The 19,783-nt window shown below is 45.3% G+C and overlaps 1 protein-coding gene across 3 annotated transcripts in view; it reads left to right on the top strand.

Annotated features, from left to right (window-relative positions):
* Nucleotides 1-19,783, top strand: part of Anxa3 (annexin A3) — a 54,349-nt gene that overhangs the window by 8,674 nt on the left and 25,892 nt on the right. For all 3 annotated transcript variants that reach the window (NM_012823.2, XM_087582331.1, XM_087582332.1), the window contains 4 exon segments: nucleotides 8,135-8,222; nucleotides 9,609-9,703; nucleotides 13,218-13,331; nucleotides 17,372-17,462. In NM_012823.2, the coding sequence (NP_036955.2) occupies nucleotides 8,135-8,222; nucleotides 9,609-9,703; nucleotides 13,218-13,331; nucleotides 17,372-17,462 (388 nt within the window).

Raw genomic sequence — 19,783 nt, 5'->3', positions numbered from 1 at the left:
TCACCACTGCCTGGTTTATTATTACTATTAACTCAGGACTGGAAGAGAAAATTGAGGAGGCAGGAGAAAGGCAAGGAGCCTCTCATTCTGGGGTCCGGTTGGAGTCGCTGGCCAGCTCAAAGTCACAAATCCCAGCACAAAGTAATAGCATTGGCTGTGCAGGTTGCCTGTATAGACACACATTCCTCTAATGCGGGGCTAATTTCAAATAAGAATGTTAAAACAGCAGGGAGCCGTGCTTGACAGCTGAGCGGGTGTGACCTTGGAACTCAGGGTTTTCTGGGAATCTCAAAGCTTTTACTAGAGAAAGCCTTACTTCATTCATGCAGCCAACATGGCCCATGGTTTTACCATATTATCTGAAATCCTATTTAATGGCTCACCAAAATGGAAGAATGAACAACTCTTGAAATGTTACTTAGAAACCACCAGACTTCTGTGTTTGGGGGGAGTGGGTGGAATGAGAGAGAGAGAGAGAGAGAGAGAGAGAGAGAGAGAGAGAGAGAGAGAGGGAGGGAGGGAGGGAGGGAGAGAGAGAGAGAGAGAGAGAGAGAGAGAGAGAGAGAGAGAGAGAGAGAGAGAGAATGCTAAGCAGGACTGTCTATTTAAAAGGCCACTCTCACACTTGAATACGTGCTGTCCTTCTCCAACACCCATCTCCTTCTCCCCAATGTCCATGTGTAAACCAGATCTGTCCCAAGATTCTTTGCTGTGGTGCAGTCAGGAATCTGACTTTACGTTAGGTGTCTGGAAGGAACTCCTCAGTCTGTGTCACTGGCCCTGACCACGTTCCTGCTGACAGAATATGGTCAAGGAAGACGTTCTCAGACACCGTCTCAGTGCACTCCTACTGAGGAGCAGGATGGGGTGGCTGGTTTCTTCGTGTTCTAGTGGAAGATGTTGGATCTCTGCCAGTGTTTTTGATAAGTAATCTTTGCTGTACCAGTTTGTCTTCTGTTCTGACGTTTTTTTAAGTCTTTGTTTATGTTTGGTCTGACCCTGGTGTAGGGCCAGGAACTCACAGTTCCTTTTTGGATATGGCCTCACAATACAGAATTGCTTGTAACATAAGTTTTTTAAAACATATTTTAATTTATTTATATGCACGTGCCTGTGTATGAACATCTGTACAGATGTCTGGGGAGGCTGGAAGTGTTAAATCGTGTGGATCTGATGTTACAAGAGGTTGTAAGCTGTCTAACGTGAGTGCTAGGAACCATGGAGCATCTTTCCACTCCAGGAGTATAACTTTCCATTAAGACACAATAGCAAGGACTAATGAGAAGGCTTAGTGGCTATGTGCACTAGCTGTTCTTCTAGAGGACCTGGGTTCAATTCCCAGCACTCACGTGGTGGATGACAGCTGTCTGTAACTCAAGACGCAGGGATCTAGGGGTCTCTTGTAGCCTCTGTGGGCTCCAGGCATGCACATGGTACATAGATATATATGCAGGCAAAACTCCCAAGCACATAAAATAATAAAAATAATTATTGTTAGAAGACTGTGTGTGTGAATGTGTATGTGTGAATGTGTGTGTGTGCGTGTGTCTGTGTCTGTGTGTGTGTGTTTGTGTGTATCTGTGTGTCTGTGAGTGTGCGTGTGTGTGTAAGTGTATGTGTGTGTGCGTGTATCTATGTGTTTGTGTGTGCATGTGTGTGAGTGTGTGTATTTGTGTGTGTGTCTGTGTGCATGTGTGTGTGCATGTGTTTGTGCATGTGTGTGTGCATGTGTGTGAGTGTGCATGTGTGTGTATGTGTATGTATGTGTGTGTGTGTGTGTGTGTGTGTGTGTGTGTGTGTGTGTACACACCTCCATACCCCTCCCCTGTAGAATCAGAGCACATTGCCTTGCTTGCACATTCTTAGCATCTCCACCAACAGGGAATCTCCTTGAGCCAGTGGTCTGAGTTTTAATTGGACATGACTGATTAAACTATTAACTTGTTATTGTATCATTGAATTCAACATCCAGACTCCTTTCCTTCCCAAGAGGTAGAGCTGGCACCAACCCCAGCCATCTAAATCACACGACCTTTCTGGTGACCAGCTCCCATCCTGAAGCTGTCAAAGGACCTCAGGCCCAGAACAAAGGCACTCCTACCTCTCAGGAAATTCCAAGGGGTTTTGAAACTCTTTGCCAAGAACCAGGACAACGCTGAATATGTCCTCATTGAACCACCGTGCAACTCACGTTAAAGCTCTGAGTTTCCAAAACCTTACCTGCCTTTATTTCTTTAATGAAATTGTAGTGACACAAACTGAACTCTCTTAAAGCAGAAGCTTAGAAGCTTTGACTGTAAGTTATATCTTTAGTCACTAGGAAACTGGGGAAATATGGGAGTATAATGAAGATAGTCGAAATGAGACACTCTGAACATGCCAACCTTGTAGCAGACACAAAAAACCTACCTTTGCTGTTGGAGACGTAGCTTGGTGATCAAGTGCTTGCCTACAATGCAGAAGGCCCTTGATTTACTCCCTGGGACCATAAGAAACATGGGAGGGGGGATCCTTAATGGTGGAAATGTTGCAGAATGCTACAAGCAGCAATCTGCAGATGGGTCAAATTCACCTGTGATCATCCATTCCTGGGGACAGTTAGAGCATAGCTGCTCTTCTCCACCTGACCACTCCCTTTTTTTTGCTGGGGGACTTGTGGTTTGACAGATAGGGACACTGAAACTCATGTCTAGTTCCTCCTGTGGAAAGACAGTTGCGCTTGGGATCCCAAGGAAGGTGCAGAGTGCCAGGATGAGAGAATCTGTGATGATGCTTTTCATAAGTAATAAAAGGAAGCCAAGACCCTCCAGAAGAGAGCATAGCATCGAGAGCCAGGATGGGGTCCAGAAGATGGAGAGAAAGACTTCAGACCTAATGAAGACGTTCAGTAGTACAAGTATTTCAGGAGGGCATGACAAGGGTCTTGAAGGGAGGCTTGATGTGGAAGAGAAGCTCAGAGCTCCATCCACTTCTTATTTCAAGGTTATCTTGGGCCTGGGTCATAACTGTAAGGAGGAGGGAGAATTCCAGGCCACAGAAGGTGGGGTTCAAGGAGCTCTAGTAGCCCTAATGGCCCATTTCTTACTTGGAGACATCCCAGTACTCTTTCCTTCCTGGTGTGTTTGCTCTTCCTAACCTTGCAGGTTCACACATAGGTGGGAGACATGGCTATGTTCAGGAGTGTGGAGATGCTGGACCTTCCCTCTCATCTTCCACATCTCAATGAAAGATCTATCTTTGAAATCCACTTTGCACCCCAATTAAAATGAGGAACCAGTTGTAGTTAAGGTACCTATTGCTGTGATAAGACGCCTTGACTAAGATCCACTTGAAAGGAGGAAAGGACTTATTTCATTGTACACTTCCGGGTAATAGTACATCACAGATTGGCGTGCCTGGAGGCAGAAACTGAGGCAGAAACCATGAAGGAGTACTGTTTACTAGACTGCTAAGCCTGCCTTCTTATGGCACACAGGACACCAAGCCAAGGGTGGCACTGCCCACAGTGATCTGGACCCTCTCACGTTCATCACTCCTCATGCAAATGTCCCCACAGGCTTACCACAGGCCAGCCACCCACAGCCTTACCTGCAGGCCAGCCTGCTTTTGCAAAGTTATCTTCATTTTTTTCCTCACCCATCCACCCCACAAAGCTATCTTCTTACAGGATAGCTTCTACTTAGTCATATTGGATCAGAGGCCCGCGTCTGTGCACCATGACTTTATCTCAACGACTGACATGGGGAAGGGGCTAGCAGCCAATCTCAGTTACATTCTTCGGGCTAATGGTTAGGTCTTTGGCATAGGAAAGACATGGTCTCGTGCCACTTGCCTCATGCGACTGTTTTACTTCACGGCTTCTTATAGGACACCCCTTTTGGTTTTAAAAGACCATTTCGTACTTGAAGAAGTGAACAAAAAGTCTTACACTTTCCAAGTTTGGGCTGCTTTGCTTTCGTAGTCTGCTCCATTTCCCCTTGTGTCATAAAGCTTCATGACCCAGCACAGCATCTTGACATTGAGCACGGAAAGCAATTGTTTCTCCCAGGCTCTTTGAAAGCCCTTGAGTCCTAGAGTTTTCTTTGAGGCTTAATTTTCGGATCTGGCTTTTATGGGGCTTTATGAAGTGATGCGTGGTATGGCTTTGCCTCACCTTTGGAATGTGCTCGCGCGGTGGCTACCATTTTGTCTCTGGAGCATTTGGCTCTAAATAGGTTTTATGTCAACAGAGTTGGCACCCTGTGTTTCTCTTTTATTCATCCCTTGAATAGAGAGCTTCAATTTATGGCTAGTGTGGTACACAGTCCATGAAGAAATAGGTGCAGCCATGTTTAGTGAGACTGGCCAGCCAAGGTGACAGCAGTGAATTACCCTGAGGGTGATTTGGCTTCAGGGCTCCATGCTCTATGGTTAGCCAGAGGACGGTTTTAGGAAGTAAGGAAAATTCTACTGGCATAGGTAGAATTCAAAAGCATGATTAGTCTAGACTAGGAAGTTGAAGAAAAGAACAGTAGGGGAGACTATCTGGTTGTATCAATGGGCAAGGGTTTTAAGTATCTCTCTGGCCATCCGGGCTCAGGGTTTAAGTGCCTGCTTTCTGTGTTTATCGTGGGCTTGAAATTGTTCCTAGCAAAGCTCTAGACACATGACAACTAACAGTCCTTACTCTAAAGAATGCCTATTTTTTTTCTCACTTCATTCTTTTCATTTCTTTACTTCTCGGTGGGTTTCGCCATCCTTTTTCTTTTCGAAGCACTTAAAGGTCAAGTTTGAGAAAAGGGAAGAGTAGACCGCTGACCAAGCATGATTTTGAAAATGGCTTAAACCAAGTGTTTATGGGATGTTCCCCATTAGCACTGACCAAGGTACTAGGGAAACGACCTCAACTAAGAATCAATGAATGGGTCTTCTCTGACAAAACCTGAAGGCTGCAGTGCAACAGGCAATCCAAAGAGCTTTGGCTGTCAATATCAACATTCCTAAAACAATACCTCATTCTTGAGTTTCTTAGCTTTCACCAGTGCAGTATTTAGGTCGTGCTTGCTGGCTTTAGTTTTCTAGGCGACTGAGAATGGAGTGCCATGTTGGTTATGTCATTGCACCAACATGCACCATGTTGGTAGTGCATTGCAATCACTGAGGGTCTCATGAAGCCAGATGCTGGGTCCTACCTCATCATTGTGGACTCTGTGAAAGTGGGCTGCGGCTTGAGGATTTACATCTCTGGAAATTCCAGCAGATTCCTATGGAGTTGATCCAGGAAGCCATTTTGAGAACCATTGAGGTAGAGTTCCCTAAACTCCAGTCCTGGCAAAGTGCTGTGCTGTAGAACATGGGCATTTTGTTCACATGTAAGTGGCTTTAAGTCCAGGCGCCTTCCTATAACCAATAAAGTTCTGTTAGACAAACCGTCCCTCTGGGCCTGAACATCCCCTTGTCCTCTTACTTTTAATGATGTGTAGGTGGCCGTGTGTCAGCGTGTGGGCATACAGATGCAAATGTGGGTGCCTCTGGAGGCCTTGGATCCCCTGGAACTAGAGTTACAGATGTTTGTGAGACTTGATTTGTGTGCTGGGAACTGAACTTTGGGTCCTTGGGAACAGCAAGTGTTCCTGTCTGCTGAGCTGTACCTCTAGCACCTTTCAATCTACCCATGAAGATCATTGAAGAAATCAAGATGTTCGTATGATCTTTTGTTCATTATCTAGTATTTATTTTACAATCAGTTTTGATAAATCATATAAATATTGCAGGATGGCCTGGATAACCAAGTCTTACCAAGTAAATCCTATAATATTATTCATGTAAGCGACTAAAACACTTTTCAATATTCTACTTCAGAATTAACCACGTTCTGGGGCATGGTTTTGACTCAGTAAAGCACTTGGTTGTCATATATGGGGCCCTGAGGTTTGATCCCTGCACAGCAAAATAAACAACTAAATAAAAATAAGATTCTGATGGCTCCTTTCAAGTTGACGGGTATGTGTGCATGCTGGGGAGGGAGAGAGGGAAGGAAAGGGAGAAGAACCCTTTTATTATGTAAGTTGTTCCTACCATCTAACCCTTCACCTGAAAGGGAGCTGCGTGATGGGTTAGGAATTTTATCTCCATCTAATGAGCATTAAGAATCCACCAGATTGCCTTCTTGTATTCAGAGGAAGCCATGTTAAGTATCCTCGAGGCATAGAATCACACAAATCGAACTTCCTAAGACTGTAGAGCCTAGCACCGGGGCTTCCTAAAAATAAAATCCAGGATACCTGAAGTACATCCAGGGCATGGTTGCGTGCATTTTAAAAATGTCACCTTGGGAGATACAGAGACACGATTCCAGAAATGGCAGGGGTGACTTCGAGCAGCACAGACTGCGTTCAAGCTCAGATCTGCGGCTCAGCTAGCTGAGTGGGTGAGAGCAAATTCTGCAGTCTCCCTGAGTCCTGATGCCGGTTACACAGTCAGTCATGCACAGAGTCAGGACTGCAGTAGGCTGTAGTTAACATGTAAGGTGCCCAGCGAAGGGCTGCTAATGGGTCCTTCCTTCCAGAGCGTGGAACTGAGGGCGTGGGTGGGTAAGGGAAGTGTGAGAGCTCAGAGGTGGGAGTGGACGGTAATGAAGTCCGTTGTCTCTGCCAGTTTATAAAGTTTATTAAGCCTTGAACTCCGAAGAATTACGTCAAAGCGGCTGATTAAATCGCTTCTATTGTCTTCAGAGTTGGCCCACTCTAGCTTGTTGGTTTTCAATTTTTTTTTCCTTTGGAGTACTTTAAACAATGTTTGACAACATTGAAACAAATTGTTCCGCCTCGTCTATGGAGTCAGCAGGCTCTCGTCTCTACCGTGCCAGTACATTAATTTTCCATTCACGTTAATGTGACAAGATAATGTCCTTTCATGAAAATAGACACTTTAGGAGAGCGCAAATGTGACCGTATTAATTCACGACAACACAGTCAATACCATTCAATACCAGGGTAGAAAGCCCCGTTTAAAAGGGGAATGTCAGGTGTCACTGTTGCCAGCACAGATTTTTATTTAGAAGGTCAGAATATACTACATGAGGACGTGTTGATTTTGAAGATCTTCAACATCCTTTTGGCTGTCCTGTAGTTCTTCATCAATTTCAGGGTATTTTATTCTTTTGCAGGATGTTCTTTCTCAGCGTATGGTCATGTTTCTAATTTATGTGCTTAAAATTAGTAATATAGCTATTTAAAACAAACATTCTATGCTATTCCTGAAGCTCCAGTATGTCAGAGGAGTTCTCAGACAAGAATCTTGGAGCCACCCATTAAGCAGAGCATAAAGGCCAACCGTTTCTAATAGCATTTTCATTTATTAATTCTTTAGAGTAGGGTTCCCCAAGGACAGTGATCAACATCGATTCACGCATTCCCAGAATCTCCGAACCGCAGCTGCTTCTGTGTGAGGTGCGCTAAGGAGTAGCTTGCTCAGAGTCCTCACTGGGGAATACAGTGGATGAAGAGAATTTCAGTTTTCTTATAGTTTGTCTGTAGGAACTTTCAATCCTGCAGCCTTCAGAGTCTCTGATGTTGAAACAGCTCAGTGCCCTAGAGAAGCAATGTTTTATACATGCAGTTTGTCCCACCTGGGAGGCCTCTTGCTGCTGTAGTACAAGTGTGTCTAGGGATGGGAGATTTTTGTACTATGCCAGGAACAGCAAGAAACCAGGTTGCCACAGGTCTCTCAGATTCTTATGCCCAAGGGGACTAGAGAGATGGCTCAGCAGTTAAGAGCACTTACTGCTCTTCCAGAGGAACTGTTCCACTGGAAGTGTTCTGCTCTGTGCTTCTAACAACTAAAAAAGCATTTTATCCAGGTATTTAGTATGCAAATTCAAAGCCGCCGGGATCTTCTCTAGAAGTGTTCCAGTACAAGACCTCTGATAGGATCCTCTGAGCATGCTGTCTGTGGGCTGTGTGCAGGCCTGGTCCAGTGAGCCATCATTTAGTCACACAGAGTCGACTGAAGGCAGTGAAATTTAAAAAAAAAAAAAGAAGCATAAACACTTTTACAAAATTTCATCCATGACTGTGTAAGATACACAGTTGAGTGTACGTAACTATATTATAAATAAAAGTGCGGTTTTGAACTAGTGGAACTGTCCTTCTAGGTTGGACCTCGAGGGACCATAAACAATTATCCAGGCTTTAACCCATCAGTGGATGCCGAAGCTATCCGGAAAGCAATCAAAGGAATTGGTGAGTGGAACTTTGCAGTTCCCCTATCGGTGTTGGCAAGCTAGGAAAGTCCCCGTCTAAAAAACCTGGTGGCCCAATTTGGATCCCGAATTAGAGAAGTTGTCGGGGGTTGTTTTAGTGCCAAGCAATGAAGAAGTGCATGGGAGCCAAGTCTCAGGAAATAAAGCATTTGTAATGCTTACTCAATTAAATCTCACCAACACTGCCACAGCTCCTTTGACTGGCTGTCACCATCATAATCACAAATCATGACAGATACAGTCCCTGACCGGTCGTCCTAGGTTTTATGTCACCCCATTTCCTAGAGAGAATCACCTTTCTAAATTAGACTTTACACTTAATGGACTTCCAATACCACAGCTACATACGTAAGTCCAATACTAGTTTCTATAGTTTCCACCGGTAAAACCAGAGAGGGGCACCATCCCTTGTTTGGCTGATTGTTTTTACCTCTTAACATAATGTTTTTGAGATTTATTCGTGCTGATATGTTTAGCTCTGGGTCATTAATTTTAGCTGCACAGCAGTCAATTGTATATTATATCATAAACTGGAAATGTTGATGAAACATTCAAATTGCCTATAACTCTTTTCTATTACCGTGTAAAAGTCCTTGGTGAATATTCCCGCTTAGACTTCATTGTACACCCTTGCTAGTATTTCTCGAGGACATGACAGGAGTTGTGAGTCCTGGGTGGAGATTACCAGAATGCTTATTTTTAAACTAGAAAGTTTGCCCCCAAACTGATTATAAAAATTAGTAGTACTCTCGGGCCTGGAGATGAACTTTTCTAAATTAAATCTCAAGCCACAGAAACACCCTCCTCCTCCCGGTCCATCTCCCGGTTCCTGCTCCCACCCCCCTCCCCAAAGGTATCTACTAATGTTTATTTCATCCAGTTTTAACATGAGCAACATCAAGCTTAGTAATATCTTTCCTAGGATTCGCCTCTGCTGTACCATTTTAATCGTAAAGCTCTTCTGCATTTTCCTCCTACATTTAGAAATTTTGCTTTTTGATTGGACCGTCAGTCTACGTGGAATTGACATGTGGGAGGGACATTCAGAGATCTCTAACTTCATTTTACCTCAAATGGATATTTGATTGTCTCAGCACAGTTCTTTGGGTTCTTCTCCGTATACATGGGAAAGAGGAAGGATTGGCGAGCTTTCATTTTTCCATCCCTCAAATCACCCAAGTAAATTTCCTTTTCAAAAACAAACCAAGTAACAAACGGGCAAACACGCGGGTTCTAACCCAGCAAGAAGCTGGAAACCAAAAGTTTAAGTGCTTCCCTGTCTGTGCTTGTTTTGGACCCTGGATTCTGCTGTTTGAAACAGATAAGGAGAATCCTTGGCCCACAGAATATCTTTGTTCCCATTTAGGAACTGACGAGAAAACTCTCATCAACATTCTGACGGAGCGGTCGAACGCACAGCGGCAGCTGATTGTCAAGCAGTATCAAGAGGCGTATGAACAGGTATCATCCATGAACACGGCAGGCCGTGAAGAGACAGCCACCCTGGGCTCCAGCTCTTTCTCTGAGCACCATTCACAGATCTCTGGCTTTAGACCGAGTGTGGCAGAAGTTGCCCTGTGCCTCTGCTCAAGAGCCAGGAATCTTGGTCCAGGTTTTGGCTTTCACCATCTCAATGGTTTGAGGCTTCTGCTTCCTCGATGTGGAATGAAGAATGGTGCTTTAGGGCAGTGGTTCTCAGCCTGTGGGTCATGACCCCGTTGCGGGTCAAATGACCCGTTCATAGGGGTTACATATCAGATATTTACATTATGGTTCATAATAGTAGTAAAATTGCAGTTATAAAGTAGCAAGGAAATAATTTAATGGTTGGGTCACCACAGCATGAGGGGTGGAATTAAAGGGGCGTGGCGTTGCTTTTAGAGCAATGGCTCTAAGCCATCGATGAGTCCCCTCCCCAGAACACACTTGGCACGAAGGGGGATTTACCTTTCCTTTTTTGAGACAGGATCTCATGTAGCATAGACTGGCCTGGAACTCACAAAGTAGCTGAGGATTATTCTGAACTCCCCATGTTCAACTCTAAGTGCTGGGATTATAGTCAGGCATCACTAGGTCTGGATTATGTGGTACTGAGGACCAAACCCAGGCCTTTATGAACGCTAGGCAGGTACTCTACCAACTGAGACGTGTCCCTAGTCCCAGGAGAGATATTTTCATAACCCCAAGTCAGAATGGGACGTAGAAGGTGATTGTAACTTCCAATGTGTAGAGGTTAGAAATACTGTGTCATGTATTATGTAGTATATAAATATGTATGTATATATGTAAGTATCATGTCATATGAAGAACAGTCCTCCCAACAAAGAATGATCTGGCCAGCTACCTGAGAAAATAGCCTTAGATAACCTTTAATTTCCCTTTTAATTTTAAAATAGCTTATCTAAGTATAGGCTCAGAAAACAGAACATATGAAAACCCACTAAGTGTCAGAAAATAGCTACATAAGAACAGGACTGTCATCGACATGCAATTTGTTTGCTGTCTCTTTGTTGAATAGTGTTCTCTGCTGGAGTCTGGTAGGAGAGGCAGTTCCTCCCATCTCCTGTGGGGCTAGCCTAGCCTCCTATTAGAAACATAATTATAAGTTCAGTCATTGCAAGTGTGATAAATATGTAAATCGGGTGACGTGATGGAGAGTGATCAGTGGTCTCCCTGACTGTGGTGAGGGAGTGATGTCAGCAGGGTGCTGCTACCTGACTGGGTGCTAGGACAATCGGTGATGTGTTCTGACCTGCTACACAGATGCACAAGGCAGGCAGAGGGGAGAACAAATGTAAGGTCTGAGCAGGTGGACGTATGGGAAAGATAGAACCCCAGTATAGCAGGAGGGTGGTGGCATTGATGGGACAGAGGAGGTAGCCGTGTAATGTTGGAGCTTCTTAAAAAATACTTCAGGTATCACTGTGTCCCTCAGCCTAGCTCAAATGATGGTCCCACCCTCGTCTCCCAGGCAGCTAGAAATAAACAGGGGGGCATCACTGTGCCTGACTACTAAATGCTTTTTATTTGTGGGTTTTGCCCTGGGGTTTTGCCATGGTGCCAGTCTGGTCTTGAGCTCCTGTATTCAAAGGATCCGCCTACCTCAGCATCAGCATCTCTCCCAGTGCGGAGACTACAGATGGACACATGTTACTGGGCTTAACTTGAGCGCTATGTTAGCGGTTCTCAACCTGTGGGTCTCGACCCCTTACACAAGCCTCCAACTCCAAAATACGGTCATTACGATTCACAACAGTAGCAAAATTACAGTTGTGATGTAGCAGTGAAGTAGTTTTATGGCTGCGGGCCACCACAACGTGAGGACCTAAAGGGTCTCAGCATTAGGAAGGGTGAGTACCCCTGCTATGTCCTTGTGCACAGTCTTGATTTTATTCTACAATAGGGAGTCTTGGGAGTATGTAAGCAGGGAACTATATCGCCCAGTTTTTTTAGTATTGAAAGATTACTTGGGAGCCTGGATTTAGCTTAATGGTACAGAACTTCCCCGACCTTTCTAGGGCTCCGTGCTCCATCCCCAGCACAACAAAGGGGATGGAAAGATTGTTTTGGCTACTGTGGGTCATGAAATATTGGGAAGGAAGGAGTCCAAACAGGTAGCATCAGAGTCAGTTCAGACATCACCCCTGAGTGTTCTCTAGACCCCCAGGCACCCAGACTCCTTTATCACACACTCATTACGCTGTACAATAATGTCGTACTTTATCTTTGAACACCTTAATTGTCTTATTAGCATGATCATCCTGGGCATAAGCACTGTAGCACAGCTGCTAAATGTCTAGTGTGGATCAGGTGCCCTTCAGCCCCTATTGAAATGAACTGCCAAGCATCTGGGCCGGAACCCCCTCACATACATGTAGGTGACATGGATGGTCCATTGGCCTTTTAGGGCACTGTGACGTGTGGAGACCCAGTTGAGGCACAGGGCAAACAGCCATGTCTCATTGTGTGATGGAATGAGAGGACGTGAAGTGAGAATTCTTTGCCATTGGGTTAAGGACAGACGGCAGCAGGATGTAGTAGCATTTGAACCCGGAAGAACCCTGATGCCGTTAAAGCACAGAGGGTGATGCATGGCTCCATCTCAGGACCCACTGTGTCCCTGGTGGGTGGTGACAGTGACAGTGACGGTGGTGGTGACGGTGGTGGTGGAGGTGACGGTGGTGACGGTGGTGGTGGTGGTGGTGGTGGTGGTGACGGTGATGGTGGCGGTGATGGTCTGTATCATTAGAACCGCCTGAGAGGTTGCCAGCCTCTCTACCAGGCCTGAAAATAAAACTTCCTTTGCATATTGGAAATAGAAGCCATGTCCCCACCCTTAGATGAGAGAGAGAAAGACAGACTTCTTATGTAATGTGTGAAAACAGTCCCAAAGGACTCTTTGAAATGTCCTGCTTGAAATGTATAGGGTCCTGCTTGAAATGTCTAGGATCCAGAAAAGGAGACTGACCAGCCACTGTCCTCCCCTTTCTCTTTGGAGCCCAGTAGTGTCTTTGAGACACAAGGCACTTTAACAGAGAGTGTTTACAAGCAAGACCCTCTCTCTTCCTTCCCTACTCTGGGCACCGAGAGTACCAAGGACCTAAGAAACTCATTCATTCTGTTTTTCTATTTATCGGTTATTATTCTAGTTGTTGCATATTTGTGGGGTATGGCGTGATGGTTTGGTATGCGTGTATGATGTGTAGTGACCAGGGTACTTGGAAGAATGGCATTCTGGTGCAGTTATAAAGATTCCTTCGGGCTTTGCAGAAGTCTCTGTAAGGCTGGGCATTGTGGAATCCTCATAAAACGAAGATTAATATCCACTGAGATAATCTCAGCATTCCTGCCATTCCCTACGGGTGAGCGAGCTTTCACCTCGTCTTTACGCTTGTGTTTCTCTTTCCCTAGGCAGCTGCTGAGGAAGAGAAAAGAGACCTATTTCATGATTTCCTCCTTGCGTTTTTTATTTTAGGCGCTGAAAGCTGACTTGAAGGGTGATCTCTCTGGCCACTTTGAGCATGTCATGGTGGCTCTTATTACTGCACCGGCCGTGTTTGATGCCAAGCAACTGAAGAAATCCATGAGGGTAAGAAGGTCTTGGTGTTCCCCAGATTCCACTGTCAGTTAGGGAACTCTCAGGGCACCCGCCTCAGACTTGCTGGGCATGGACGCCATTTTTATTGTCCTCTTTAAAGGGAGGGGTGATTCCGGGGAGCCCTGGGTAACCGGGAGCCCAGATGTCCCTGGGCTGCATGGGTGGTCGTGATTTCTGGTTCTCGACTACTTGGTCTCTCTTTCTTTTCTCTGATTGGCTGTAAATGCCACCATCCATCCATTATTTAGGCCCTACGCCTTAATTAATTAATTTTAATTATTAATTTTAGCCCCTTGTTTTCTTTCAAAACCCCCACACGTTTCCCCAAATCTGTGTGCTCTGTTCTAAAGTCTACTGCGTCTAGCACATCCCAGAGAGCCTCAAGATGGAAGCCGGTATCTCCATCCAGGGCTTCTGCTCTATGGCAGCCACCTGCATCTCTTGGTTACACTGTATCAGTACCCTAAGCAGGTCTCTTCATCTCCATTGCTGCCCATTCTGGAACTATTCTCTAAGGGATGGCCAAGGTTACTTTTAAAAAGATGTTTTCAAGTGAGGTGATGTGATTCACTTCCCCAATTCTCCAGTGAACACTTAAACCCCAGACTTCTTATCACCTTCCTCACCCATCAGAGTCTGGTCTGTGTCTGTCTATGATTTTGTTTTTAATTCTTCCAGTCAGAATTCCCCCAGAGAAATGGAGCTATTAGGCAGGACATAAAGACGAAGAGATTTCCTGTAAGGAACGATGTATGCCTTGTGAGTCTGGGTGGTAAGCCCACCGTCTCAGGGCAGGTGGTCAGGGAAGACCGGAGCCGTCAGCAGTCTCTGAAGCTGCTACCCTCGGGCCCAGCCTTTTCTTTAGGGAAGCCTGGCCTTTACTCCTATGGCCTCTGGACAGAATGAAATGGGCCCAGAGCAGAGTATTTAAAGGGTATCCCACTTAAAACCAATTGATAATGGGCTTTAATTCCAGTCATAATTCACCTTCCCAGCAACACACGGATTAGCCTCTGACCGCATGGCCAGAGACTGTCACCTGACCCAGCTGACACACAGAGCTGAATATCACACCCCTCCCGTCCCCATTCAGCAGAGCTTGCCTCACTGGCCTCATCTCCACTTCCTGAGTGTCCGGAGCGACCTTGTGTTGAAGTCTTCATCCACGATGTTCTATCTCAATTCCTTCTCTGCAGACATTACACATTCATATACTCGACTTTACTGTTACGGTCTCTTTTGTGTAACTTTCACTTGTGTCCACTTTATGATGAGTTTACCCTATGACAAAAGTATTTGGAATGTTTTTTTTTTTCTGGGATACCCTTTTTCTTCCGTGCAGCTGCTTCTTCTGGCATAGGAACAGTTTGCTCATTTTCAGTGAGGGTCATCCCAATGCAGGGCAGCTCAGGTATAAGATAACCCGACCCCGTGAACTCTGGGAGTCTAGGGGAATCTGGCACTTAGTTCAGCTGGATCTGCTGAATAATCGGAGAAGCGACCCTCAGAATCCGAATCCCAGCGTACGCTCTGTACTTCCAAATGTGCGTAGCAAAATCTCAACTCACCTTTTGGGCCACCGAGTTTGTCTCTCTCCACTCCTTCCTGGACATGTCTATCTCATTCCGAACGCTGGAGCGATGGGATGGTTCCCTTTAAAAACAAACAAAAAACAGGACAAAGCAAATCAAGGTCTCACTGTGTAGGCCAAGTGGCCTTGAACTCGTGATCCTCCAGCTTCACTTTCCAACTGTTGGACTCACAAGCATCCAGACACAGCTCAGCGTCTCCCACACACTTAGAAGGCAGATGCGCGCCAGGCAGCCTGACAGGGATCTTTAAGATTTGAACCTCTCTCTGGACTTTGATTCCGTGTGATTTTTCTGGAGCGAGTGAAAAACGAGCCATTTCTGTGGGCTGCCAATTACAGAAAGAACCAATTTAAGTTTTTAAAATTTCTCTCATCGACATCGAAAGTGCTCTCCCCGCCCCCTTTTTTAAAGGTACATTTCTCTGTCTCCCCCACCCCCTTATAATCAAGATGTGAGTCTTCATCACGAAGAGGGGCCTCACCAATTGTAGTCTTCCTTTTTTTAAATCCTGCGTCAAAGTCTGAAGTGAAATAGGCGCTTAACCGACTTGTGGAGAAGTGGAGGGGGTCTGGGTCTGAACACAGACCAGACAATGGCCTCCCATCCACAACAAGACGCTTCTGGAAAGATTACTCCTTCTGGAAAGGTCTTGGGCATCTGAGCAGCAGGTGGGTGGATGCAAGCTGATACGCAGAAGATTTTGCTGTGGGAAATGCCTTGAAAGGACCAAGAGATAGAACAGGGGGGAAAATGTTAGCTCTAAGCTGCATTAAGGTTTTGACCCTCAAGGAATAGCCCAGAACATGGCACATCTCTGAGAAAGCATGGCAGGCGGTAGTGGCATACGAAAAGAGTCTCGTGCTGGGCAGGACGAGCCCAGCTCTGGTATCTCACCCGTCTGTGCTCTGTTGGGTACCAGGAGCAGCCTGGAGGAGCAGATCCTCGTCAGGAACTCAGGCGGACCCAAAGGTGTGGCGGTTGGAGGCTGTTAGCCAATAACCCCCTTTGTGGCTCATAGTCTCAGAGCGACATGTGAGCAGTGTGTATCAACCACTTCCGTATGGGGACATCTTAACAGGAGCGATTCTTAGGATCGGATTCACCAACAAGTATTAGAAGATGTTCTCTTTGGTTCCGAAGAAATCCACAGTAAGGATTCCAGGCTGAGGATGTGATAGTCTCATTGTCAAGGACCCTTCGGTCTCAGGCTCTCCCATCTTTAGCCCCTGGGTTCTACTACTTGGCTAAAGTTGACAGTGAGTTTGGTGCTTCACTGCTTCGGCTCCCAGCAGACTGAATGCTCACACCCACTTAGGAGCTATCCTTGGATCCACGAGTGGAAGACGAACACACATTAGCTTATTATTAAAATGCCTTGGCTACTACCTCAAAGGCCGGGCACTCCCTGCTACCCCAGGCCCAATTGGGGAAGTGGCCAGTGACCACTTACCAGAATTCTTACATGGCCCATTGGCTTGCTCTCTATTGCCTCTCTCCTCTTCTATCCCCCTCTTCATCCTGGCTATCCTCCACCCCACCCCCGCCTGTGTCCTAGTCCATGCAACTCTTAAGAGTCCTGCCCCATTTCCCTTGCTCAACCATTGGCTGCTGGCATCTTTATTGATCAATCAAAAACCAACTGGGGACAAGGACCTTTAGCATTTGAACACAGATTCCCAATTGAATGCAAGCATTAGAACCAATCCCCAACATGACCCTACTCATCTAAAAAGCACAAAGGATAAGGAAGGTTTTACAGCCTCTCTATAAGGGCATGCCTAGCGCTTGCCTGCCTATGATTATTCTACACACATCCATTGGTTAGACTTTAGTTGTGTGGATGGATTCGGTGGCAGGCATCCCGGCCACAGTTGAATCTGTTTATAGGTTTCATTGGCTTTATTTGATCAAGTTGTACTGCAGACAGCTCCACAAGGTGAGTCATGAGTGACCCTGATATAATTGAGGCTCAGAGGTAGCTGGGCTCTGAGCCAGCAAGGCCCATGGCAACATTTACTGAGAGCTGACCAACCCTGCCCAGAGATGCAAGAATGAATGCATTCAAAATTGCTACAGAGCCCTTTCTAAACAGAGTGCTACATCAGCTTCCTGGGCTAATCCTCTTAGAACATCACTTCCCATCTTTAATGACGAGGTCAATTTTCCCCTATACTCTTCCTCCCTAGAATTATTGACTATTTTCACGGTAGAATGGGGTACTTTCTTGGGAAATCTGATGTCGGTTTACTCCAGTTGACTTGTTATTTTAATTCTAAAATGCATGGAAAAATCAGAAACGTAGTGTAGAGTAATATGGGGTATTAGACTGATTTACTTAGAGCTGTCCTTCCATCCGTACAAAATGAGATATTAAGACTGAAAAGCATGAAATTAATTTTTTAAGTGCTCTAAAGATAAGATTTCTTTTTCCTTTGTCAGGGCATGGGCACAGATGAAGACACCCTGATTGAAATCTTAACAACCAGGACAAGCAGGCAGATGAAGGAGATCTCGCAGGCCTATTATACAGGTAACCTTGTTTTCTTCTCGCCTTTACCACTGATCTCGTGTGCGTGAGCCAGGTTGGTTCTCTTTGCATCTTGCCTATCATAAGCATCTTGAGAAGGCAGGAAGTAGGGAAAGAAAGATGCATCCTACCATGAGCTGTGCATTGTCAGGGTAAGTTAGCATGTGATCTGCCACATGACAGTGGTGTTATGATTTTGCGTTTATAGCACCCTTGCTTCAGAGGGCTGTTCCCTCAACATCCACTTAATTGAATCAACCATTTCCATCAATATCAGAGTCTCAAATCATTGTGTACTTCTATTTTAAGTTAAAAACCACCCAGACTCATTTTGGGTGTGGGAAGTTTGGTAAGCCATTTAGAGCTGATGTCTGTTAGCTGTGCAAAAATTAGAAAGTCCCCCTTCTCAGGGGTGGTATGACCTCATAGGTGAGTCTCAGCCACACAGTTCAGGCTCTGACACAAGCTCAGACATTCCCAGGCCACACATACTGCTAAACAATTGCCTGTAATCCAGGATTTTCCCTGCACTCTCAGGTTCAGTAGCTCAGTAGAAGACAAGCAGAAGTCAAGAAGCTGCAGTGCTCCCAATGACAGTTTTGTTATAAAGGAAGTAACTCATGGACAGCCTAAGGACAAGACAGACAGACAGACAGACAGACAGACACACACACACACACACACACACACACACACACACACAAGGTGGGGGGGAGTCTGAGAGCTCCAATCTGAAGCTTCTTCCCTAACGGTACATTAATACGCAATTGCAATGTTACCACACCCACTTGAATATCAGCAGCACTGTTTTTTATCAGTGTTTGTCACTGACATATGGTTGACTGAGTCATTGTCCGTGGGATTGAGCTCAGCCCATAGCCTGTCCTTAGAGGTGGGGATGACTAATGACTCTAATCTCAGGGCTGGTCTGTCAAATCTTACTGCTTTCTGTTCTTGGTCATCTTGTTAGTAAAACTCAGAACAATACTGTGAATAAGAGGCTCAATTACCAGAGAGAGAGAGAGAAAGAGAGAGAGAGAGAGAGAGAGAGAGAGAGAGAGAGAGAGAGAGAGAGACCAAAGACCAAATAGCAACTCAATTCTGAATTACACGACATCCACAAAGTTCTCTAAGGACCTCGACATTGCCATGTTTTCTATGCATCTCCGGGAGGTCTACTTTTGCAGTAAAAGCCCACGCAAAAATCCTGGGCCCTAGATGGGTATTAGAAAGGTTATTATTTTTAGAAATTCTCATTAAATGATAGACACGTAAATAATAGGTGACTATTATTAGGGTGGAGTCAGAAAAACACCAACAGCGCCAGGCACTCTAACAGAGTTCAGTGGAGATAACTGCACCAATACTTTGGGAAAATGGGAAAGGAGCAGAAATGGAAGAGAGATGGTACTACATCCAGTACTTCCAAAGTTATGTTCGTGCCACAGGAGTTAGGGTTATCTGAAACTCTAAGTTCGGGAGGAGGAAACCACCTGCCTGGTGTTGGTACCCCAGAAACTCCAAGGAAGCGTTCAGATTTCTAGGAGAATCTTGCCTGTCTGGAGCTGGTGCCTCTGTTGTCTGGAGCTTGCTACAGAGGTCACAGCTGCCTCTCAGGGCGGAACGTACAGCAAAGGCAGGAGGCAACATGCATTTCTTTCTCCTCCCTGCCTCTGGTCCCCGCTCACTCCCAGGTAGAACCTTGGCAGGAAGCATTTGAATCTGAAGTAGATGAGAGAACTGGTTAATACAAGGCACAGATGGGTACATAATTTGTGTTTAGAATATTTAAGTTTTCTGGGCTTTTAAGATGACTCCAGTGGGTAAAGGCACTTCCCTCCAAGCCTAGAACTGTGGTTTAAATTCTAGGGACCCACATGTTAGAAAAAGAGAACTTACTCTAAAAGTTGTCCTCGGGCCCCAGGGCATGGGCTGTGACATGCACACATTCATGTATGCATACACACACACACACACACACACACACACACACACACACACACACACACACACACACAAAGAGAGAGAGAGAGAGAGAGAGAGAGAGATGTAATAAAGGGTAGAAAGTTATTGTGGGTACAAAACACTTGCATAAATGAATTAATAAAGGGTAGAAAGTTACTGTGGGTACTAAGTACTTGAAGACTACTACAGAACCTTATAATGTGAAATCGTGACCCATACATAAGAATCTATCAAAGGATGTCATCAACTTGGCCTTCATAAAAGCCATGAGTTGTCCCATCTGTACAATAACACGATAGTCTAAATAACCAGCTAGGAACTGAGCTTTCCCCCAGGATTCTAAGGTTACTGGTGTATGA

The sequence above is a fragment of the Rattus norvegicus genome, chromosome 14 (assembly GCF_021556685.1).
Source record: "Rattus norvegicus strain SHRSP/BbbUtx chromosome 14, alternate assembly SHRSP_T2T, whole genome shotgun sequence".
Lineage (NCBI taxonomy): Eukaryota > Metazoa > Chordata > Mammalia > Rodentia > Muridae > Rattus > Rattus norvegicus.
Note: the sequence above shows the minus strand (reverse complement) of the source record. Positions and strands in the feature narration are given on the sequence as shown.